At 36.9% G+C, this 24,293-nt stretch overlaps 3 protein-coding genes across 3 annotated transcripts; 2 read left to right on the top strand and 1 right to left on the bottom strand.

Moving 5' to 3' along the window:
- The first annotated feature begins 176 nt into the window (after positions 1-176).
- Positions 177-7,943, top strand: LOC127659665 (E3 ubiquitin-protein ligase synoviolin-like). The gene is made up of 16 exons (XM_052149586.1): positions 177-380; positions 986-1,123; positions 1,226-1,318; positions 1,428-1,580; positions 1,689-1,737; positions 1,993-2,096; positions 3,468-3,594; positions 3,693-3,792; positions 3,895-3,960; positions 4,309-4,425; positions 4,529-4,680; positions 5,339-5,491; positions 5,572-5,712; positions 5,800-5,983; positions 6,081-6,193; positions 7,181-7,943. The coding sequence occupies exons 2-16, from the start codon at positions 992-994 to the stop codon at positions 7,354-7,356; spliced, it is 1,860 nt and encodes a 619-aa protein (XP_052005546.1). The 5' UTR covers positions 177-380; positions 986-991; the 3' UTR covers positions 7,357-7,943.
- A 467-nt stretch (positions 7,944-8,410) lies between these two features.
- Positions 8,411-13,889, bottom strand: LOC127659666 (integral membrane protein GPR137-like). Its single transcript, XM_052149587.1, has 8 exons — positions 13,788-13,889; positions 12,656-13,344; positions 12,483-12,532; positions 12,112-12,352; positions 10,986-11,129; positions 9,707-9,835; positions 8,986-9,104; positions 8,411-8,872 (listed from the first exon to the last, which is right to left on the bottom strand). Exons 2-8 carry the CDS (start codon positions 12,998-13,000, stop codon positions 8,779-8,781), a joined length of 1,122 nt encoding a protein of 373 aa, XP_052005547.1. The 5' UTR covers positions 13,001-13,344; positions 13,788-13,889; the 3' UTR covers positions 8,411-8,778.
- Positions 13,890-15,813: 1,924 nt separating this feature from the next.
- On the top strand, positions 15,814-23,692 carry LOC127659664 (5'-3' exonuclease PLD3-like). Its single transcript, XM_052149585.1, has 11 exons — positions 15,814-16,073; positions 16,427-17,350; positions 17,970-18,157; positions 18,244-18,427; positions 18,548-18,662; positions 18,811-18,938; positions 19,065-19,268; positions 22,204-22,343; positions 22,501-22,666; positions 22,763-22,862; positions 23,056-23,692. Exons 1-11 carry the CDS (start codon positions 16,071-16,073, stop codon positions 23,259-23,261), a joined length of 2,358 nt encoding a protein of 785 aa, XP_052005545.1. The 5' UTR covers positions 15,814-16,070; the 3' UTR covers positions 23,262-23,692.
- Positions 23,693-24,293: the final 601 nt, after the last annotated feature.

The following is a 24,293-nucleotide window of genomic DNA, read 5'->3' on the forward strand; positions in this document are numbered from 1 at the left end:
AAAGTTAACACCATTATAATAGTTTTAAAGCACTAATTATCTCTGTTGTAATTACAGAACTTTGCCAGAATCGATATTTAAACGTTTAATGGGGAATCGAAACTCCTGTAGGCGTAACCATAGCAATCGGTTCGCTAGTCTCGCGCTGCTGTGCTGTCTTCACTCTACTGGCAGGAATGAATAATCACCGGAAGTGAGGTGGCCTTTCTCGAGAGCAAGCGAAAAATAAACACGTAGCCGTCAAAGGGCTACGACTACAAGAGGTTGGAAAGAACAAGATCGCTTTTAGATGGAACAGTAATAACGAGTCGCGGTTATTTGAAGCTGAAAGCAACAGAGGCCATTTCTCACGCATAAAAAGCGGATTCCTGCGACAGTAGGTAAGACAGTGCGTGTAATGTCAATCCGGACTACTGTAGCTAAACGGACAATCCACTCCCAACTTGATACTTGTCAGCATATGGCTGGGTTATTAAAAACATGCTTTGGCGGATTTAGTTAGTGTTTATTGTCTGTGTTATATTGTAATTTTCAAATTTCTTGCTTGGCCTTCCTGAAATGCTTAACTGTTCAGCAAATGACTCCTTGTATCAAGCAGAGCCAGAACTCAAGTCCTGAACAAGATATATAATACATACTTGAATATAAAGCTCATCTTATGTTTGCTCTGCTATTTGTATTATTATAAATATGTCCAATTGTTTCATTCCTATTCAGCATACACCAATTTAAGCCTATAGTTACCAATGAAAGGAAGCAGTGTGTACTGGAAATGCTTCTGTTATACATGTAAATGTATTTCAGCATCTGGAAGATGATTACAATGCTGGTTATACTGGTCTGTCATTGTGTTTATCTAAAATGTTGCTTGCCCATATTTGTGTATTTATCCCACATGGTGCATTCTGAGCTGATCAGTTTAAACCTCACGTCCTTCTTAAGTGCAATTAATCATGATTTGTTTATTGTTTAATCTCCTATATAGTGCAAGATGGTGCGAGCCATTCTTGTGACAGCCACCAGTTTGGCACTTACTGGGGCGGTGGTTGCCCATGCTTACTTCCTCAAGAATCAGTTCTACCCAACTGTGGTATACCTTACCAAAAGCAGCCCCAGTATGGCAGTAAGTAATCGTCAGTTTATTTAGTGACAAGTCTTATATATAGGAAAGGGAGATGGACAGTGTAAACACTGTAATTTGACTTGATTACAATTCCTCTTGCAGGTTTTATACATTCAGGCTTTCGTGTTAGTATTCCTTCTGGGAAAATTTATGCGCAAGGTCTTTCTCGGGCAACTGAGAGCTGCCGAAATGGAGGTAGGTTTGTAAATGTACAAAATCTGTCGAATGATTAATTCCAAAGTTTATTCTAAACATTAAAAATGTTTCTTTTACTCGTTCTGACTGATATATTTGTGTACTTTAGCACCTGATTGAGCGCTCCTGGTATGCAGTGACCGAGACCTGTTTGGCATTTACAGTGTTTAGGGATGATTTCTCCCCTCGATTTGTGGCCCTTTTCACTTTACTGCTTTTCCTCAAGTGCTTCCATTGGCTGGCTGAAGACAGGGTGGACTTTGTGAGTGAACGTTGAGATGTAATATCTACATATTTTTTTATTTGTACGATTTGGAATTAAACAAATAATTTTTTATATATAATATAAATAAATAAATAAATATTTCAGATGGAAAGGAGTCCAAATATCTCATGGGTCTTCCACTTCAGAGTTCTCTGTGAGTAAATGTTGCTGAATTATGCTGTTTTCTTTTGAATGTATTTCTTAGTTCCTCTTTTTATGTCCGAAACTACTTTGCAAATTCAAATTAACTTTTTTTTTTATTTTATTTTTTACATGCAAATATTTTAGCTGCACCTGTGTCTTGAATTACCAGACATTTAAAGTTAGACTACTATATCTCAAATCACTTTTGTGGTATTGCGTCATGTTTCGTGGGGGTGTCACTAATGTTCTTTTTCCCCTGGTACAGCTCTGATGTTGTTGCTGGGAGTGTTTGACTTTCTATTTGTCAATCATGCCTGTCATAGCATTATAACAAGAGGAGCATCAGTGCAGCTGGTGTTTGGTTTTGAGGTGAGCATTGTTTTCATTTTATATAGTATCTTAACTGGAGATCCAGTGAGAGAAAATTGCATTAATAATACAGGGTTTGTTTATAAAAACAACATAAATATCTTTTAAGGGAAAGTTCACCCAAAAATGAAAATTCTCTCATTGTGTACTCGCCCTCATGACATCCCAGATGTTTGTCTTTCTTATGTAGAATACAAATTAAGCGCCAAATCGCATCTCAGAAAAGCATTGTGAGATTCTATTCTTCGCACTAAAATTGCTCAGAGTGGTTAACGGAGATACTGTAGACTTTGTCATACTTTGATGAGAGAGGTCAACAGAGAATGGCCAGACTGACAAAGTCTTGTTAGAACTGACAAAGTCTATGGTAACTCTGATAACTGCTCTGTACAATTGTGGTGAGAAGTATAGCATCTCAGATGCTATTCTATGATTCAGGTTAGCGCTGTTTTGGCGGCACGAGGGGGGACCTACATAATATTAGGCAGGTGGGGTTTATTGCTGTGGCTTATCAGTGTATTAAAACACTCGAGTTGTATGGATTACTTTTATGATGCCTTTATGTACACACTTCTAAAAAATCTTAATTTGTGGTCAGCAGAAGAAAGTAATTCATACACATCTGGGTTTTAATTTGATGATTTACTGTTGAAGAATTTTGACAATGTTTACTTTAATGTGTATAATATGTTGTAGATTATTGTAAGAGTGCATATTTTATTTTATTTATTGGTTTAAATTAGCAGCTGGAGTTAGTGATTTGTGGATATTTCAAAATAAGAGTCCCTGGTGTATTTTGGGTTTGTTTATAGTTGAAAGTCCTGCGTTATGCATCAAATCTTTTTCTGGGTATTATTGGTATTTTGGTTGCACAATAAACTGCACCCACCCTGTCACAGGAATGAAAAACTTTGAAATAAAAAAGTAACACATTCAATATAGATTATCAATTTTAATAACAGATTAATCTGTTGCTTTTCTTTCAACACATTATTATAATTGCAAAATCCAATATAGGTTGACGAAGTTGTTATTTATATATATTTATATGTATATATATTTATTTATATGTGCTGATAAGCAGTGTTAAGGCCTTGTTATATGTGTACGTTATTTTGAATTTGTGGGTTTGTTTTGATCTGAAAACATGTTATTAATTTTATTTGTTCAGGTCTTAAATTCGATTTTTAAAACTCTGCAGCAACCCTGTAATAGCAACGAAAGGCACGTTAAAGTTTATCATGCAATTTACCGTAATTTGATCAAGTATGCTGCTTGTCAATGTAGAGATCAGGAAGTACTTCAGGCTACTAGAGTTTCAGAACACCTGTGATTTGTATGTTTTAATTGCTTTTGAATTGCTTCTTTCAGTATGCCATTTTGATGACCATGGTTCTCACCACCTTTATCAAGTACACATTACACACGATTGATCTGCAGAGTGAGAACCCATGGGACAATAAAGCTGTCTACATGCTGTACACTGAGCTATTTACAGGTATAACTTCAAAGAACCATGGCATGTAAAGGAGAGATTTCCAAAATGGCCCCACTTATTGACACATACTGATGTTATCTATGCAATCTGTCTTTCAGGTTTCATCAAGGTGCTCTTGTATATGGCGTTCATGACCATAATGATAAAAGTACACACCTTCCCTTTGTTTGCCATTCGACCTATGTATCTCGCAATGAGGTTAGTGAGAGATCATTCTGTTCCTGCTATGGACCAGTGCTCTGTCAACAGTATTGTTTGAATCACTTTTCCCTGTTCTTGCAAAATGTTTGTCTTTATCAGGCAATTCAAGAAGGCAGTAACAGACGCCATCATGTCTCGACGAGCCATTCGTAATATGAATACTCTGTGAGTATCTATCTAAGTTCTGAAATACTGCAAGTATTTTGAAAAAATACAATATTATTTATGGTATTTTATATTTACAGTTCACATTTTTTTTATTATTATTTTATGTCTTTATAATTGTTTTATAAAAAACATAGAAATCGGTTGACACAGTGCGGTTTTCTGGCATTTTCTATTGAAACAGGACAACATGTAGTTGCTTCAAAGCTAACAGACATGGACTTAAAGCCAAAAAATTACAATGTTGATTTCATGGGGTCTTAAAAATATGTATTTATTTATTTTTGGTATTGTGCAGCATTTAATCATTTTTAAGGATATGTCAAATGACTAATTGCTATTTCACAGCTATCCAGATGCCACCCCTGAAGACTTGCAAGCCACTGATAATGTGTGCATCATCTGTAGAGAAGAGATGGTGACTGGAGCCAAGAAACTTCCCTGCAACCACATCTTTCACTCAAGGTTCATGGCCACTATTTTAATTAAAAAAATGGTGGCCATTTCTCCTCCTTTCTTCACATTGTTTTATATTCATATTCAAAATTCTTTGTCCCTGTCACTGTAGTTGCCTTCGCTCATGGTTCCAAAGGCAGCAGACATGTCCGACTTGTCGAATGGATGTTCTGAGAGCCTCCCAGCCAAATCAGACTCCTGCCCCACCTGCTCCACAAGCACCTGCCCCTGCCGCTCCTGCTAATGTACCTCCACTAGTCAACGGTATGATTTAGTGAACCAGATCCTCAAAAGCTAGGCTGATTAAGACTAGTGGTAAAACCCACATTGATTTAATGTCACTGCCAGTCTCAATTTTAATGAACATTAGAAGGATAGTTCACGCTAAAATGGGGCTCAGTGGGGCAGTGGTGGCTCAGTGGTTGAGGCTCAGGGTTACTGACCAGAAGGTCGGGGGTTCAAGCCCCAGCACCACCAAGATGCCACTGTTGGGCCCTTGAGCAAGGCACTTTACTCCAGGTTGCTCCAGGGGGATTGTCCCTGTAATAATTGCACTGTAAGTCGCTTTGGATAAAAGCGTCTGCCAAATGCATAAATGTAAATGTAAAATAAAAATTCTGTCATGATTTACTTGCCCTCATGTTGTTCCAAACCCATCTGACTGTTTTCCATGGAACACAAACAGAAATGATTGGCAGAATGACAATATCAATCACCACAATGAAAGTGAACATACTGCCTTACATCCTTTGTGTTTCACGGTAGGAAGAAAGTCATACAGGTTTGAAACAACATTATTATTATATGTAATTATTTTGGGGGTGAACTATTCTTTTAAACTAATTGCCTGTCAAGTTTGTTTTGCAGAACATGGCTTCTTTGACTGTTAAATCTGACTTCCTTTTACTTATGTACTATACAGTTGCCCCAGGTATGATGCCTCAGTTTCCTCCAGGATTGTTTCCTTTTTGGGGTCCTTTCCCCGGCGCACCTCCTCCTCCTGTTGCCCCAGGTGCTCAGGCAACTACTGGCACTGCACAGGCCAGTGCCGATGGAACGCAGACACAAGGAGAAGGTGAGCGCCTTTTATCTCCTTTGGAATACCCATTTGTCTTTCTGATTGAAGTTGATTTATTCTCACCATCTGTCGTGTAGAAGTAGGAGCCAGCAGCTCTACTCAGCCTACTGCGGACAGTGCCTCTGCTGCTCCTGGAGCCATTCCCGGATTCCCCTTTTCCATGCCACCGCCTTTCCCATCAGCTCCATGGCTGCCAATGCCTCCACCTCCACCCTTTAGTATGTGTCAGATCAAAATGCTGCAGTATTGTTTACATTTGTAGCTTTTTTTAAATGTCTGAGTAATATTTTGACTTTGTTTATTAGTGTCATCCATGCCTCCTCCACCATCAACTCTGTCCACCATGTCAGATGCTGAGCTCAGAGAACTGGAACAGGAGGGCAGGCGAGGTTTGGAAGCCAGGCTGCAGTGCCTTCACAACATCCACACGTTGCTGGATGCTGCCATGCTCAACATTCACCACTACCTCAGCACGGTGGCTACATTAAGGTATGTAAACTTGTTTTTGTTTTGATAGAAACAGGAACATCCAGTTTCTACCTCTGAAATCCCCGTATTTTTGTTTTCTTAACTACTTTCTGTTTAGTCCTCCTAGATCTGAAGCCAACACTGGTGAGACCAGTGCATCAGCTGATACAGAGTCCTCTCCCTCCACGGGCAACATGGAAATCCCCAGTCAGGAGAATGAGGCTCAAACCAGTAAGTAGAAAACAATGATTGATTCCACAATTTCCTGAACGACTAAGCTAATATTGTATAAACAAAATGGGATGTCGGGGTTGTTCGACACGGAATTTAACTGTGAATGCCTTGTAGATTCTAATAATTACTGAATTTTAATTACATTTGAATGAATAGAATGCAAAATTGTAATTGGAATATAAGACAGTATAATTATAATGAAAAAAATTCACATAACTGCTGTAAAAGTAGTTTTAGAAGATATTCCATTGTTAGAGTGAATTAGCCATTAACATTGTTTACACAATATATTGGGTATTTCTGGATGGATATATTTCATAATATTTACTAATATATATATAATGAAAAAAAAATGTGGACAATGGTGGAACAACACTTCATTTTCGAAAAAGCTCTAATTTACGTAAATATATTATTCAATCAGCTAAAATCGTAGATGCCATTATTTTTATTTTAGCTCTCTGAAAACAACATTTACTCACCCTCATGCGATCCCAGATGTGTATGACTTACTTTCATCTGCTGAACACCATCCACTTGCATTGGGAGGAACAACAGAGCTGAAATATTCTTCTAAAAATCTTTTGTGTTCTACAGAAGAAAGTCATACACATCTTAAATGGCAAGAGGGTGAGTAAATGTTGGGGGAAAATTCCCTCAACTATCCCTTTAAATGGGTGTGTTAAATGTTTTAATCATATTGAATTTGGTAGGAAAAATTTCTAATCAGTTTAAAAAAAAAAAAGTATTCTACATGTCAAGGAATAGGCATAATTAGCCTAAATGATCAAAATTAATTATACAATTTTTGCAAAATAGTTTTTTGCGACTTTTTTTTCAGTAAATTTATCTTACGGCGGGGTGTGGCCAATTAAAAAGATTAATTAAAAGGGGGCCAATTTTTAAATCAGAATTTTTCCTAACAACATTATTTTCTTTTTTTCTAATGAAAGCAAACTCATTGTGTGTTCTCCTTGTTCATAGCTGGATCTGTAAATGGAGCTACAGGCTTTTCTCAGCCAGACTCAACCACAGGAGGGGACAAAGAAAGGAAGGAGGAGGAGGAGGAGTGTGACGAAGACGACAGGGAGCCGGGTGCTGCTGAGTTGAGGCGGCGGCGCCTCCGCAAGCTGGAGACGGCACAACCTCCTGACCACTAATGACATGATCCATTAAAACATGCAATTGTGAATTCAATTCAGACAGTAGCAATGCTTCTCACGGACTAGCTTGGGCACCTGGCATGCTGAGATGTCAAATTATCAGAGAAAAGCTCATGTGTTCTTAGATGTTATTTAACTGCGGCACATCACGACACTTTGCTGTACGATGGATTTTTGTCAAGTGTATGGAAGATACTCAGGTAGAGAACTGGTTTCTGGTTAATTATGCGTGAAGATAAAGGATTCTCACAAGTCAGTTATCACATTTGAAAGTATTGCATCTGGTCAGACTTTTCAATGTGATTTGTATCAGAGGATGAGTGTTCAAAGAAGATTGGTCTTTGGATTTTTTTTTTTTGTGCCCTTCAAATTTTATGTTTTCTCTTCTTTGTGCATTTACATTATTTCTAGCTCAACATTAGTTATATTTTCCCCCCTTAGGTTTCATTTGGCTATGGGTGAGATATGACCATGAACCAAACATTGGTGTAAAATAACTTGCTGTACATAATGTATAAAGTGTTTTAATAGGAGGTTTTGTACATACTGCACAATAAACTGTTCCAGACAGACATGTCCAGTGAGTACATCAAGTATACATGAAATTAAAATGTATGTAGTTTAATGAAAAGGAATTTCCTCATCCTGAGTTATAATGAGCATTAGTCAAAGATCATGTTGATCACAGCAGTGAACAGTAACTTTGAAATCATGCTGTGCTCATGTCACATTGAAATGACCATAATTACGAGACGACAACTTGGGAGTCTGTTAGCATCCTTGGACTCAATGGCAACACTCGTGACACCAAAATAGACATTGGCTATAATAAAATGACATCTCCCTCTAAAGTCACTTCATGAAGCAGTTGCCATTTTGGTTGTATTAATATGATGTCACAATGGAAAATTGTGAAAAGTAGGAGCTTCCATAAATTAAGGTCAGTCCAAGACGTTACTGGTTTATAATACTGGGAAAATTGAATGGCAATTCCGACGTGATGTAAACACAGTAAAAATATATTATTTTGATTCATTTATTATTAAAATAAATTCACAAGTACAAGGTTAATACCAAACTTTTTGTTCCCTTTTACATCTTATAAAGTGAAAAGTCAGTATCCCCAAAAATATATTATCTGAAAATGTTAACTTTTTATACTCTTCCAGATGATAAAAAAAAAGATAGATGTGATAACTCATTCATTAATCCTTACCTATACAGAAAAATCATTAGCTGGTCATTTTTATAAAAAACATTATATGATCAGCTTTATGAAGTCAAGGTACAATTTTAGATGTACAGGTGCTTCTGATGCATATTAGTGCAAAAATACCTATTGAGCTACTCAACAGGAAGAGGTATTGCTGTTCTATTGCCTGAGAAGGTCAGAGGAACATCTCTAGCTTTGAATAGTATTCAGGTCTGTGGAGTTGAGTAGAGTAAGTGATGTTGGCTGCTTTGGTCAGTCCTACTGAAGAGGAGTGGAGTCGTCTCACTGGACCCAAACCAACTGTCGATGAAGAGAGATGGTTTTAATCACTATCTAAATGGATCCATCTTGTTTTGATTAATGCGCTAAAATATTGGAATCGTAACATTTAAAAAAGATTGCCTGTTGTTTACCTGCTATGGGGATTTATGCCGTGACTCCAGAGAGAATCCGAATCACCATCCATTCCACGAGGATCATCAAAGAAATATGACCGTGAGATTTGTTTGTTGCACATGGCTGGGTTGCAGTTCTGAAATAAAATAAAATACAAAGTAGACACAGTAAAAGGGTCAATTAGAAATGTCTGAGACACTTAAAATGCGAGCCAAGGTCTATGAATTGTAATCTTTGTTTTCATGTTGGTTTCATACCTGTTTCCAATACATGTGAGTGTACTGAACTTAATGATTATTTTTTTTTTAAATTACTTATCAATGATATCCCGAGAGGGATAAAGGCCGATTGTGAACAGTGGTGCGACGAGAGAGAGATAGTTTTCGGCACCAGTGTAAAGGTTCAATGGAAAGGAGGAGGCGAGAACCGGCCTGGCATATAAACAACATTTTAATGATTAACTTAAACAAATGACAAACACACACACGACGGACATGTCCGTAAATTATCTCTCTCTCCTCGCACCATAGTCCGCAATCGGCCTTTATCCGTCTCAGAGGCTTAATTAGCCTGATAGGGACCGGGTGTGTATGATCACGACCCGGCCCCGCCCTCCGCCCTGTCACAAAGGTGTATTAATTACGAATTTTCTGTATGGATGATAGCTAAATCTTATTGACCTAAATACAGCAAAACAAACATTTACTAAGATACAGGAAAAACAGCTAATCTGCAAACCCTTTCTTGAGGAGGCTGACGAACTCTGAAGATGAGAAGCAGCAAACTGGTCGGTAGCAGCTCCCAAATGAAGAGAACAGCTCCAAATATAATGTAGCCTCTTTCTCCAAGTTCACTGCGAAGGTCAGCCTGTAAGAAGAACAACACTGAACATCACAAACTGACTAAAGAGAGAATTACATTTATATTCATTAAAGGTATATGTGGCAGGGTTGTGATTCCGCACACCCGGACCCTAATCATGCTAATCAAGCCTCAGAGAGGGATAAAGGACGACCGGAGACTGCAGTATGACAGAGAGAGAGAGAGATTTATGGACAGCTGTTCGACACCTGTGTGTGTGTTTGTCTTTTTGGTTAAGTTTATAATTAAAATATTTATATTGTCAAGCCGGTTCTCGCCTCCTCCTTTCCATTAATCCATTTACAGTATAGTTCACCTAAAAATTATGATGAAAACTACTAATTTTCATATTCGACAAGTCGGTCAGTTGTTTGAACGACAAGTCTGTGTTACAGATAATGATGTTTAATATAGGCTCCGTTAATGGTCACATGACCCCGATCAGACGCATTTCAAAAGAACATATGAATAAGCATTTCAACATGGTAACTAACGGTTATGCAACAAATAAAGGGGCTAAATAACTATCTTATAACAATAATCTTATTGCACAACACTATCATTTAAAAAAAGTATAAAAATAACAAAGGCTTCACTACAGAGTGGCACAAAATGTTTTACTCGCATCCTCAAAGCAAAATGAGAGGCTTCAATGTAAACAGAGAGCTTAGGGGTCTCAAGCGATCCATGCCGCGCACTTAAAAGCGCAGAACTGCATGATAATCCAGGTACACATCTAGTTCATGACATCAAGCAGTTTAAACATATTTTAATATTTAAGCAGTTTCAGACATCAAAATCAGCAAAAGACTTCAATCTCTCCAAAGCACCTCAAATATGGAAATATTACTCACAGCAAAGGATTTAACGTCCGACAGTGATCACCTTGTAATACAGACACTGTTAATACTTTGATGGCTGTGCAGTGGTCCATAAATGGAATAAACTTAAAGCAATTAAAGAGATGAAAGTTCTTGCAGAGGGTTTTACTGTGCTGAATACAAATTACTTTTAAGCCCAGCAAAATATAATCATGCAAAAAAGCTCTCCAAGAAGTTGCGTCTCTCAATTAATGACCGTGGCACAACCCTAGAGTAAATGATGATGAGTTAACATTTTTGGGTGAACTACCCCTTTATTTGTGAGTACAGCACACCTGATCAGAGATGTTGTACCAGTCGTAATCAAAGGCCTCCACTTTTTGATTCAGAGACAAAAACAGCATTGCAAGGTTGTAGCAGGCTCTACTGGAGAAAAGTAAGATCACGCCTGCTCCCAGCACTGCAGTCCGACAAAGGCCCTTGAAAGCAAAAACAAATTGAATAGCTGTATCTTTTTGATGTTTATTGTTTTTGTCCAAAAATAGGAAAGGATTCAGTATAGGATTCTATTCGGTAGGACAAGGGTTTTCAAACTTTTTAATGTCAAGGACCCCCAAATGTGGCAATCACCTGTCAAGGGACCCCCTCCTTAAATATATAGAGGTCGCTATTTATTTTTGTGTATAACGACCAGAGAGAAATTAAGAAAAAATATTGAAATATGATATTATAAAGGCAATTACAATTATTTGCTTTTATATTGTTATTGCACTACATCCTAAAGAAATTATAATAATATTAGCTGTAGCTGTAGGGATGCACAATGTATTCACCTAATTAAAACCATCGGCTATAACCATCGATATAAATTTAACCCTGGTTTTTCATTAAATGTTTCATACATTTATTGTATTTTATTCATTTTATAATCATCTTTCTGTAATATAAAGACCTAACAAAAATAGAATAGAAAATAGAAAGACTAAATAATGTTCTATCATAATATGCTAAATGCGTGTTAAATTGTTCAGAAATGACAAAAAAATATATTTTAAGTGCAAAATAACCTCTTTCCCCCTCCCACATAAATTGACATGTTAAATATATGTATTCATCTTTTTATCTTGAGTGTATCTTTCATTTCGGTTCTCTTAAAGTTTTGGCCTGCCATGTGTTCAACAGATCCAATCGACAATCATTGGAAAATATTTATTGTTAGAACAATACTATAGGTTTTTCCCCTCTTTTTCCATTTTTAAAGCATAATTCCTAAGAAAAACAGTGATCTGATGACAAAGTAAAGTAAGTGAGTGGCAAAATATTGTTTATTGTTTACCATTAAATGTCCTTTTTCCACACGGATCAGTTGCGAAAATAAAATGGGTTGCGAACAGCTTTGCTGGGCTGTTTCGATTTGACTTTAAATTGCTTTGGGTGAAGCTCCCGCAAACTATGCATTACCTTACTGCGTAGATAAGGGGTGGTGGGGGAAGAGAATCGAGTCAACAGGAGCAGAGATGTGGCCAGGCATATGGCTTCCAGAATAAAAAGCAGGTCATTAACCAGCACCCGAACTAGAACCAGCCTCCACGTTTTGTCACCAGCTCCACCAGATCCTCTATTCTCTCCAAGGCCGGCGCAAACTATGTTGACACACAGGAAGATCGCACTCATGGCTGCAAACCCACAGCGAGCCAACCATCTGAAAGTCAAATGTTTATACACAATCACACACAATTCTCAATAAAAGTGTTACATTTCACCACTGTACTAACCACCTTTTAAAACCTGGTAATATGTGACATATTTACAGTATACGCAAATACACTCACAGTCCTTTGTTGGGCTCGACGTTGAATAAACTTCGAACTTTGAATAATTCCTGTCAAAATGAAATATTGTTATAAGGGAGTGGACCCATTTCTCAACCAAGCAAACACAGCATAGCACATTTTAATCTATAGTATAAATCTTACTCAAACTAAGTAAACCTTCATTGTCGTACCTGAGTGAAGTAAAGGTTGAAGAGACTGAGGGTGAAAAACTGTAAACACACAGGGAAACAATAGAGGAGCCAGTAGACCTGGGTGGGCAGATGGTTGGCGGCAACGGCGTCACGAAAATAAAATGAAAAGAGTGTTGTGCGAAGGGCTGCCCAAAACAGGCAAAGAAAGAGAAAAACGCTCTGGTAGCTCCATCGTTTGTGCCGGTAGAGTAACAATAACCAGAGCTGAATGAATACAACTAAAAACAGACCACCGTAAAGACAGGTGTAAAGCACGGTGACACCCAGCTGTACTGATGGGGCCACTGCTGGTCTGATAGGGGAAGGTGGAACTGGAGCCTGCATTATTATGTGCAAAAATATGGATATAAAAAATTAATAAAAAAACGTACAATATAAAATAGAGCCTATAAAATCAAAAATCAAATAAAACAAATCTGATATAAAACAAAGGATCAGGATAAATCATATTCTGAAAAATGTCAAACAAAATTTTGAAAAGAAATTGAAAAGTTTGCCATATTCGCCTCTAAAATATCACATTAATTCTGGGTTAGGATTATTTATTACACAAATATTCTGTCACTCGCTCATTCTTCACGACGGAATATTTATTTATTTTTTTTAAATAACACCAACAAAATGTCCTTTATCAGGAGACGTCCCCTTGATCTCTCTGTGATCTGCACCTGCAAAATCAAAATGTACAATTTTAATAAATGTCACAGGAAAGTTTTCCATCGCAACCAATCAAACATTACTTCAACAGTAAATACCAAGTTCCTCATTTGCCCAATCGGATACAAAAATGGTGCCAAAACAGAAACTAGCAAAAAAAGCAAAGCGAAATATTATATCTGCTTAGACTTACTGTACCTGAATATGAGCTTTCTGTTGACAATTGTTTACCAGTCGTGTGACAGCCTGACTTAATTTATTCGTTAAAAACATCACCTGGTCATCATTTGTATTAAAATGACTTTATACTTATGTAACATTTCTAGCTGTGTAGCTAGCGTTGCTAATTTGTTGCTTTGTAGTTAACAAACAGGATCGGATTCATTTGAAATATGCGGTACACATTAAAACAAAAAGATTATGTAAATATTCAAAATAATCAGACCAACAATACCTTACAAATTACTATGGACATGAAGTCGACGTTAGACGTGACAAATCCGTTCCCTCCTCAGTGAGTTCCGCAGCCCAGTGTTTATGTTCTGCATTTTCAAAGGGATAAAGCGCTGTTGTTGGTGACATCTAGCGGCACGGGATGGTGTTGTAAAAAGTAAACAGATGAAGCGAGACTGCTTTAAACCACTCCCACTACACGTTATAGTTATACATACAAACCACGACCACTTGAGAAACCTCTAGAAATACACAGAAATTTCCCCCATTTATTTTGTTCATGCCATCTTTCAGTATTAGTTCTTTTTTTATTTTGTATGTTATTTTCTTAGCAAATTTTACATTCATAAACGTACATTTTTGAACAGTAAACCTTTTTTATATTTTCTTAAAAGAAATGAAATACTATTTGAATATGATATCACTCTCTGTTGATAAATAAATTATGAATAACAAATAAAAATTGCTCTGCTTTTAAACTCTAGTTGATGTATAAATTACTATATAAATATATATATATTCTTTCCTTAGTTTGATTTATATTGTTACTCATCTGGCATCTGTTAACCACATGTACTGTGACTATAGTTCTACGTTAAGAATACAATAAAAATAAAAACCTTGTCTGAGAACAATAAACTTGTATTATTTATAGGCTTTTAAAGCGTTTTCTTATTAGATTAATGAAATGTTTGTATGGCAGAATTATACTGTTATTATATCTCACAAACAATCATTAGAAGCTTATTATATAGTATTTAGAGGTACTAAATCTATCCCCAAACCCTAAACTTAACCCTGTCCAAAATCCTTCGATGATGAAAGACATTTTAAGTGAATTTTAAAGTGATGTAATTTTTTCTTAATGTGTAGAGACAAAAGTTATATGTATTTACATTTTAGCTATATCATTTTACATGTTTTATTTAAGTATGTCATTGGTGCTATATCATTTTACATGTTTTATTTAAGTATGTCATTGGTGCTATATCATTTTACATGTTTTATTTAAGTATGTCATTGGTGCTATATTGTTTATTCTTAATGTAAAAGACTTTTAGTCTGATCAGTTGTGTTTTGTGATGCCATTGACACCAACTTAGAAAATTCATCTTTTTAAGAGAATTTGTCACTGGTGTTATTGTCACTGGTGTTTTAACCCTTGTTTAATTTGTGGGGAAAAATAATAAATAATAAAATAAAGCACAACAGTCAAGTTGTCCTTTAGGAATACAAATTAAGTACTCTCAGATTTAATGGGTGAAAACTGAACTGAAAATTTCTGTATTTTGTAAGTCAGAAAAGTCAAAATTGTTCCGAATGACCCAATTATAAGTAAGCAATTCGAAGGTTGATTTCCACGAAAAGTGTAAAAACTGAGTTTTGAGGCCCTTTCCAAAACTGCCCTGTTTGTTAAAGAGACCGGTCCATCTTGACAAAGCAACATCGGCTCAACCAATGGCGTGAGTTTGGGGTAGGATGATCTGATTTTTCAACCAATGGCAGACGCAGGGTGTTTTCTGAAAGTGATGCAGAAATGACACACTTGAGCTTTAAATAAAAGGCTTGTTGAAGGAACATTATACATAATAAATTACATGATTTGACGTTAGCGTTCAATACTAAGAAGCATTGCAGAGTTAATAATCAAAATGCATGTCGGGGGAGCACTCAGTCATTCGTTTAGGAAACGGCGGTTAGTTCAATTTTAGCCATCAATAACCGTTATTTAAAGCGTAATCGTTTAGGCATGTATTCATTTCTTGAAATAAAATAGTGTAAATTTAGATCCTGTTTAAAATAACAAGATTATATGTGTTCAAGACAAGTTATATACTCTATTTATAACTAATAATGTAATCACTTTAATCTGTATTATGTCAGTTGATTTGAAGATGTTTCGCATGAGCGGTCTGAACAGATCCAGAAGCTGTCAGTCAGAGGTGGGGAGGTACTAATAATACATGAATTTATTATTGTGTAAGTAGGCGAGGTTTTTTCTTCTTCACTTTTTCCTCTCACGCGCTCTCTCTCTCTCTCTCTCTCGCTCTTTCTTTTCTTCACTGTACCGCACTGTGCAGCCACGTCGCAGACACAGACAGCATCGCTTTTAAAACTCCGTTCGCTTTTCTCGAGCCGCCCAAACTGGACCGACAACACCGATAGCACGTTTATCTCCTCGTACAATCAGTCAGATATTTGTTTTGGAAATACTTATTTTATAACCTTTATAACTAGTTAAGGAGAAGTTGAGTTGGGTTCTTCTCGACTGACGGCTGTGGTCATGGTGAGTAGCTTTCGTGCTAACCCAGGGCTCAAAATTGCTCTGTAAGGTTTTTTTAAAGGCTACAAATTGCATTTATGTTTGTTGTACTCTGATACACGCACCCTCCCTATCTTTTTTAAGGATGTGCATTGAAAAATGTTTGTTGCATTAGTCGTTTGTTATAGGATAATAGAGATGAAGTGAGAGACACTATATAACATATTACTATGTTATTACCATTAAAAAAGGATACAGATTGTGTACACAACCAAAACAATTCTACATTTCTTGTATATGCTCTCAGACAATACATACAATATTGATGTATACACTCAAGCAATATATTATGGGTTTGTATTCTAATTATGTTATAGGAACCTGAGGATGTAAACATTAGGTCAGCTGAATATTTGTTAGGTGAGGAAGACATTGAGAAGACAACATTTGAGAGAAAAGAGGATGGGGAAGACTCTCGTAAAGCAGGGAGACCCACAATCTCCCGCATTCCTACCTTCCAAAGCTCCCTGTCCCGCAAGCGAGTCACCGTCCAGACTGCAGAGTCATCCACCACACCGAAGATGGATGGATCCAGTCAACAGTGCCAAAAAGAGAGAGCTGCCTTTTTAGAAGCTGGAAAAGTGAAAATGAGAGAAAAAGTGCTGCCCATCCCATCAGCTTGTTTGCCCACAAGCAGTGCTGATGATATCTCAGATCACATCTTCATTCCTTTAGCTCTGAAAAGAGATCATTCCCTTGGTCAAACACTTGAGATTACAAAGGACTCTGATCTGGTTGAAATCCCACTGCAAAGGCCCTCACTCAGGAACATCAATGAGGCCGCTGTAACCACTGATCTCATCGTAGATCTGGTTTCTGAATTTGAAACTGCATGCGAGAAGACCCCTTCAGAAGACGAACAGATATCGGCACTGGATGCAGTTGTAGAAGAGCTGAGCTCATGCTCCTCTGATGTTGATCAACATCAGAGAACATCCTCTGATCAAGTTTGTGAAGATACGTTGGTAAAAGACTTTGAAAAAGGAAGTGTGAAAGAGACGGTATACCCATCACAAATGGTAGAAGAAAATTGTGTAACAGAGAATTATGTGAAACAGTGCTCTTTTCCAGATAAGGTTGGTGGATGGACACATAGTGGTCAAGGTGAAACTGCTAAGATGAAGAAAGCTTCAGCTAGTAAAGACACTTTAAAATGCTTGAAAGAAACAGGACAGAAAAACAAGACTGCTGATACTACTCACACAACATACAGAAAGACCAGAATAAACACACCTTCAAAGGTAGGGTGTATCGTACTTCATAACATGCAACATACATAATTTGTGTAATTAGGCTCATGCATCTAGTTAGTAATACTCATTGGAATGGCTTCTTGTCACACTTGAAATGTCTTTCTCAGGACAAATTTTAAAGGTATTAAAGGCCATTTTAGATGTGTATGGCTTTCTGTAAAAGCAGATAAAAGCAGCTGGAAGATGTGTATTTAACCACTGGAGTCTTATGGATGACTTTTATGCTGCTTTGAAATGCTTTTTGGACCTTTAGATTTCTGGCCACCATTCACCTGCATTGAAAGATGAATAGAGCTATTGATATTCTTCTAAAAAGCTTTTTTTGTGTTCTACAAAAGAAAGAAAGACATACACATCTGGGATGGCCTGAGGTTGAGTAAATTATGAGATAATTTTTATTTTTGGATGAACTATCCCTTTACGTATTCAAGTGCCTTGCATAGATGCATTTGTTTTGCCATTATACAAACCTTATATTTAAACAGAAGGGGATGTTTGAAATTAAACAGCCACAAATCAGTCATTTCATCACTATCTGAGGTCTAAGGGAAGATGTTTGCATAAGTAAACAGTAACTCTTTTAATCATTCATTTTCTATGGATTTAGCAAACAAAAGGAGGGAGCTTCGCTCTTTTCTTTCTCTTGCCCTCCACACTCCTTCTTTTGGGTGGATTTGGACTGCACATCTGGCAGTATGGAATCCCTAAATCTGTGTCACACCTAATGTCACAACTGGAGTTACACTGGCTGGAAAGTTTCTGGCTGCCTCAAGAGGCATGCATCTCTGACTGTAGGTGAGAAAGCAATTTATCTTCATAAGTCTTGAAATGGCAACTTTGAAATGTAGGTTTTAAACGTGTTTCTAATTGTTACTTATCAGGCTTACTCTTGTCGAAAGTGTCCCTGAAGACCTATACTACCCCTCTGGCTCACCACACCTACCCAGCATCTTTGAGACTTGGACTAACCTTCTAAATAGAGCAAACAGCTCTGTCCACATTGCTGCATTCTATTTCACACTCCGAGACTCAGACCTTGGCCTTACAGAGCCCTCGTCTGTGCTGGTATGTTGGGTCGTGGACATTTCATGACCTATTTTGCATTTAAATTGGTATGAATAATGTGTTCTGCACACAACTGATTCTGTTATATGGGAAGGCAATTCAGTTAAGTCTTTTCTATAGGGCAAAAAAGTGTTCAACCAACTGAAGCAGCTGGAACCAAAAGGAGTGAAGTTGAAGATTGCAGTGAACGCCCCTCAGCCATACATTGCAGACACAGATGAACTGGTAGCAACAGGTACAACAGGGTTTAACTTTTGCATAAAGCAGTTAAAACATATATATTTATATTGCTAAAGGATTGATTGATGAACTCACATGTGTCAATTTGGAATGTAACATTTCTTCTCTTTCTTTCTGCTCTCTTGCTTTATGTTTTCTCTCAGGGGCTGAGGTCAGGGGGGTTGACCTACAGAGTTTCACTGGGGGCATTTTGCACACCAAATTATGGGTTGTGGATAAGAAACACATGTATGTAGGAAGTGCAAACATGGACTGGCGTTCACTTACCCAGGTACTTCTAAAACTATCGACACTGTGCATCCTTGAAAGTTAAAGGAATAGCTTGCTCAAAATAAAGATTCAAACTTCAAATGTGTGCAGTGAATACGCTGACCTTTATAATTAATATTTCTGACAGGTGAAAGAGGTTGGAGTGTCTGTAGAAGACTGCAGCTGTCTAGCACAGGATGCTTCACGGATATTTGACATTTATTGGGAGATTGGAGCTCAGAAGAATGGATCTCTACCTCCTTTCTGGCCTGGCCGGTTCTCTGCCCTCTCTAGTTCTAAGTACCCATTAGCTGTTAAATTCAACGGTGTCCCTGCACGTGTCTATTTGTCTGTGAGTTGTGATTCTCTCACAAGTTGACTTTGTTTGTTTAAAGGGATAGTTCACACAAAAATTACAATTATCTCAATATCCTTCCAAACCTGATTTACCTTTTCTATGAAACACAAAAGGATATATTAGGCAGAATGTAAAGGTGCTGTAAGCGATTTTAGCCATTCTGGAACTTTCACCAGATTTTTGCAGTTGATTATCTACCACCCTCTTTCCAAAACCCTGCTCTCCAAAGACACGTGCACACATACAGACACTCTTGGAGACCGTTGTATTGGGGCATATGAATGGAGAAGCAGCCCCTTATCGTTTTGCAGCCCGAACCTAAGCGTTTCATGGTAGTAGGACACAGTACCAGCACTAATACAAGCATATATGGGCTGCCCTGTGAATGCGCACAATGACTGACAGGCAGAAGGTTTTCTCATTGGTTAAACAAACAATCTGGCTGTGGCCCACTGTTTACCAAGCATAGGGCTGTTACAGAGCTGTTATTTCATGGCACCTAGTTAAAAGCCAAATTAAAGTGACAGTTCACCCAAAATTTTAAATTCTCTTATCATTATCACTCACCCTCATGCCATCCCAGATGTGTATGACTTTCTTTCTTTTGCTGAACACAAGCGAAGATTTTTTTTGAAAAATATCTCAGCTCTGTATGTCCATTTAATGCAAGTCGATGATATCAAGAACTTTGAAGGTCCAAAAAGCACATAAAGGCAGCATAAAAGTAATCCACATGACTCCAGTGGTTAAATCCATGTCTTCAGAAGCGATATGATAGGTGCGGGTGATAAACAGATCAATATTTAAGCCCTTTTTACTATAAATTCTCCTCCCTTCCAAGGTTATTATAGTTAACTGAAACTAAAACTGAAACGAAATTCCCAAAAATAACCCAGAAAAACTCAATTAAAACTAAACTGAAACTATCATGCAACTAAAATTAAATGGAAATGATCATCTGGCCATCAGTTTCATGTGCCCACAGGTTATGTGCTCAATGTTTAGAGATAATTGGATTAGTTTGTTTAATCACATCACCCATTGCTGTATATAAAGGGAGACATACACTCACCTACCACTTTATTAGGAACACCTGTATGCCTAGATATGTTAATATACAGATAATGGTCAGGAGCTTCTGTTAATGTTCACATCAACCATCAGAATGGGGGAAAAATGTAATCTTAATGATTCTGACCATGGAATAATTGTTGGTCCTGACAAGCTGGTTTGAATATTCCTGTAACTGCTGATCTCCTGGGTTTTTCCAGGACTATGTCAGTTTCCACTTCTGTCAGCCAAGAACAGAAAGCTGAGAATTCTGTTCAACCCGTCGTGGACTTCTGCTGTTGTAGCCCATTCACCTCTAGGTTTGACATGTTGTGCATTCTGCAGACCTGTAGCTGCTGAAATCCCAAGAGATCAGAAGCTACAGAATTACTCAAACCAGCATGTATGGCACCAACAGTCATGCCACGGTTGAAATAACTGAGATCACATTTTTTTACATTTTACAACATGATGGTTGATGTGAACATTATCTGAAGCTCCTCACTCGTATCTGTATGATTATATGCATTGCACTGCTGCCACACAATTGGCTGATTAGGTAATCGCATGAATAAGTAGGCGTACAGATGATCCTAATAAAGTAGCCGTTGAGTAAATCTCCACATTTGTTTGTCTTTCTTTCAGTAGGTGGCAATATGCACAAAGAGTGTGAATCACCTAACAAAAGAAAAAGAATGTGAAAGTGGAGATTTATAGTAAAGACTTAAATATTTATCTGTTTTCTACCCACACCTATCATATCTCTTTTGAAGATATGGATTACTTTTATGCTGCCCTTATATACCTTTTGGACTGTAAAAGTTCAGGCCACCATGGACCTACAAAGCTGATATATTCTTCTAAAATCTTTGTTTGTGTTCAGCAGAAGAAAGAAAGTCATACTCATCTGGGATGGCATGAGGGTGAGTAAATGATGAGAGAATTTTCATTTTTGAGTGTCCCTATCCCTTAAGGCTGCTCTGTTCCTACTCTAAATTTTTTGTTAAGATGCATAGACACAAAAGCAAGACTAAATTACGCCTGCTCTGACCCACCTCACCCGCTAATATTGTAAGCAGTTCTGATGCTGCTTTGGTTCTATGTAAATGAAATGCAGTTTCGGAGCAGCCTTAAAATTTGTTGTTATCATGATAGAACATATATTTCATAATTTAGTTTCATATTCAAAAGTATAATTTCATATTTTAATTTGTTGCGTATTTTTATATTCATAATTTTATATTTAAAATATTAATCTCATAACATTATTTATACAATTTTAATTGCTTTGTTAATTCATTTATGCCACCTCTGAGCAGCACTAAACTTCACATTCAGCTTCTAACTAACTTTGTAGTTTAATGAAGGATTTAGTCACTATTCACTTTCACTGTATGATAAAGAGCAGTGTCTCAAGATTCTTCAAAGGTTCTTATATAGTCCATGGAAAAAAAAGAAAGTAATTTGGTTATGGAACGATATGAGGGTGAGTAAATATATTTTTGGTTGAACAATCCCTTTAACTGTCTTATGTTCACTGTAATCATCAGTAATAGATGTTTTGCCGTTGCATGTCTTTTATACAATTTTATCCAAACCCATTCCAACCTGTTCACAAGTTCACTCATTTTCTGCTATCTTGCACTTCACTTTATATTCTTGAGTTTCATACTATATGTTTTTTGATGGTTGCCTTTTTATTTCAGAGAATCAGAATACATCATCCTTTTTGTGAATATAGTGCATGGACAGTATATGTGGTCTTACATTTTCCAGTTTGATTCATTTCTGAACATGAAACAAGCATTTTGAGTGTATGCAGACCAATACAGTGTTATTGACAAAAAGTTATATGAAAGTGTTTGGCTTATTTTTATAGAGTTCTCCCCCTCTTTTATCATCAAATGGACGTTCTGACGACCTCTCAAGCATCTTATCTGTAATTGCTGATGCTGAGCAATTTATCTATGTGTCTGTGATGGACTATCTTCCCATGTCACAGTTCACAGAGCCTGTCCGGTAATCTTTGCATCTTGATATTTCAGTGGGGATATAATAATCTGTCATTTGAATTAAGTTTGTGTATGGGACAATTTGCATGTACAGAATATGGTACATAATATATTACTATGGAGTTTTTCATACTTCATTCATGAGAATGACTTATGTTGTTTAGGTTCTGGCCTGCCATCGACTCTGCACTCCGTGAGGCTGCTTGTGCAAGAGGTGTTGAGGTGAAATTGTTGGTCAGTTGTTGGAGTCACTCTCCTGGTGCCATGTTTCTCTTCCTACAGTCTCTATCAGTCCTCAACAAGCCTCCTCTGAGCTGCAACATTCATACTGTACGTTTCTGAATGTTCTTAACGCTTTCCAAATATACTTTATACTTAAATTGGTAATGACTGGTGATTTAATGGATAAAACCTTTTATTTCACAGAAAATTTTTGAAGTGCCCTCAACACGAGAGGAGAAGAGGATTCCGTTTGCACGTGTCAACCATGCCAAGTACATGGTGACTGATCGTGTTGTTTACATTGGTATGCTCAAATTTCACAGCCTGATCTCACTTGCATGCTTTTCAAAGGATCAAAAAGTGTTTGCCAACAGTTACACTCCTACATGTGTAGCTGTAATATTTAAGCATTGTGCATATGTGCTTAAAAATTGAGTGAATGTCACATTAATAGTCTTGCTCTTATGATTAATTGTTAGTTATTTCATGCTTTACAGGCACATCAAACTGGTCTGAGAACTATTTCACCCAGACGGCAGGGGTTGGGCTTGTGGTGAATCAGACAGGCGCTGCAGTAGGGCTTGGCCAGCAAACCGTTCTAAGCCAATTACATAAGATTTTCCAAAGGGACTGGGATTCAGAATATGCCCAGACCATCACAGATGATCATGCAGAACATTGCAGTGGTAAAAAGCTTACATAATTTACCATGCTCTTTATTTGTTTTGTTGCTAAGCCATCTTGTTCAAATAATGAAAACATCAGCAACCAGGAACCCATTCAAGCAACCTTACCTGCGGCATATGTGCCTACTGATAAATTATTCATACTGTACATATTTGGAAAATGACACGGATGCTCTGCATTTTTAATGTTTGTTAAGATACAGTTTTTTTGTTTGTTTGTTTGTTTGTTTTTGCATCAAGTGGATTTTCTGTGCTTTTATTGTATATTTGCATAATGTGACATTTGCCAGAATAAGGACAAGGTCCTTGAGCAAGCACTGATTTATGAAGTTAATGATGCTGAGTTTGACACATGTGCATGTAAATGAAATACTGTTATTAAGCCACCTTAATAGGTGCTTTGGCTGTAAAACTGTGTGTTTGAAATAAAACTGTACTTTTAAGTAAATAGTTGCTTACTTTCTATTTTTTATGCTTTATGTTTTTGTTAATACACCTTTGTCTTACATTTAATAAATTAATATTCTAAGATTACAAGCATAAGAATGAAAGAATTGAAGAAATAAAAAGTATAAGAAATTATGTTTGAAAATAGAACTGTAGTAATACACAATAATGTTGGATGCTAACACATCTTTATAATAATTTAAAATGTGTTCCCCATATGTCTCTTCAAATAAATACAATTATTTTACTGGTAAATTTTTTTTTAGACATTCTGTCCAGCATGCTTCCTGTTATAAAGTTAGTGTTGTTCACTGCTCAGAAATGTCACTTCTCTAATTTTTAATTTTTTTTGTTTTGTTTTTATTTATTGGTGATAGGTTAACACAAAATATGCACATATGAACATAAAGCATAGCATAAATTTCAAACATAAAAATATAGTTAAATATTGAGATAAACGCAGAGGACTTGCGTCTTAAAATCTAGTCTTGACAAAAATGTATGACTCAAAATTAACCCATGATGCCCAAATATGCTGGAAAACAAAAACAACAACAATTAACAATTTAAGATATTTTTTGACTTGACCCTGTGTCTTAAAA

The sequence above is a fragment of the Xyrauchen texanus genome, chromosome 19 (genome assembly GCF_025860055.1).
Source record: "Xyrauchen texanus isolate HMW12.3.18 chromosome 19, RBS_HiC_50CHRs, whole genome shotgun sequence".
Taxonomy (NCBI): Eukaryota; Metazoa; Chordata; class Actinopteri; order Cypriniformes; family Catostomidae; genus Xyrauchen; species Xyrauchen texanus.

Excerpts from the sequence above, each read along its gene's own strand:
- LOC127659664 (XM_052149585.1), top strand. Across the intron at positions 19,269-22,203 it reads CTGCACGTGTCTATTTGTCT|AGTTCTCCCCCTCTTTTATC; the intron begins GTGAGTTGTGAT and ends TTATTTTTATAG. Across the intron at positions 22,667-22,762 it reads TGAGCTGCAACATTCATACT|AAAATTTTTGAAGTGCCCTC; the intron begins GTACGTTTCTGA and ends TTTATTTCACAG.
- LOC127659666 (XM_052149587.1), bottom strand. The coding sequence starts at position 13,000 with ATGCAGGCTCCAGTTCCACCTTCCCCTATCAGACCAGCAGTGGCCCCA. Across the intron at positions 11,130-12,111 it reads CCCCTTATCTACGCAGTAAG|GGCCTTTGTCGGACTGCAGT; the intron begins GTAATGCATAGT and ends TTTGCTTTCAAG. Across the intron at positions 9,105-9,706 it reads GTCAGCCTCCTCAAGAAAGG|AACTGCAACCCAGCCATGTG; the intron begins GTTTGCAGATTA and ends ATTTTATTTCAG.
- LOC127659665 (XM_052149586.1), top strand. The coding sequence starts at position 992 with ATGGTGCGAGCCATTCTTGTGACAGCCACCAGTTTGGCACTTACTGGG. Across the intron at positions 3,961-4,308 it reads ATTCGTAATATGAATACTCT|CTATCCAGATGCCACCCCTG; the intron begins GTGAGTATCTAT and ends GCTATTTCACAG. Across the intron at positions 5,984-6,080 it reads AGCACGGTGGCTACATTAAG|TCCTCCTAGATCTGAAGCCA; the intron begins GTATGTAAACTT and ends CTTTCTGTTTAG.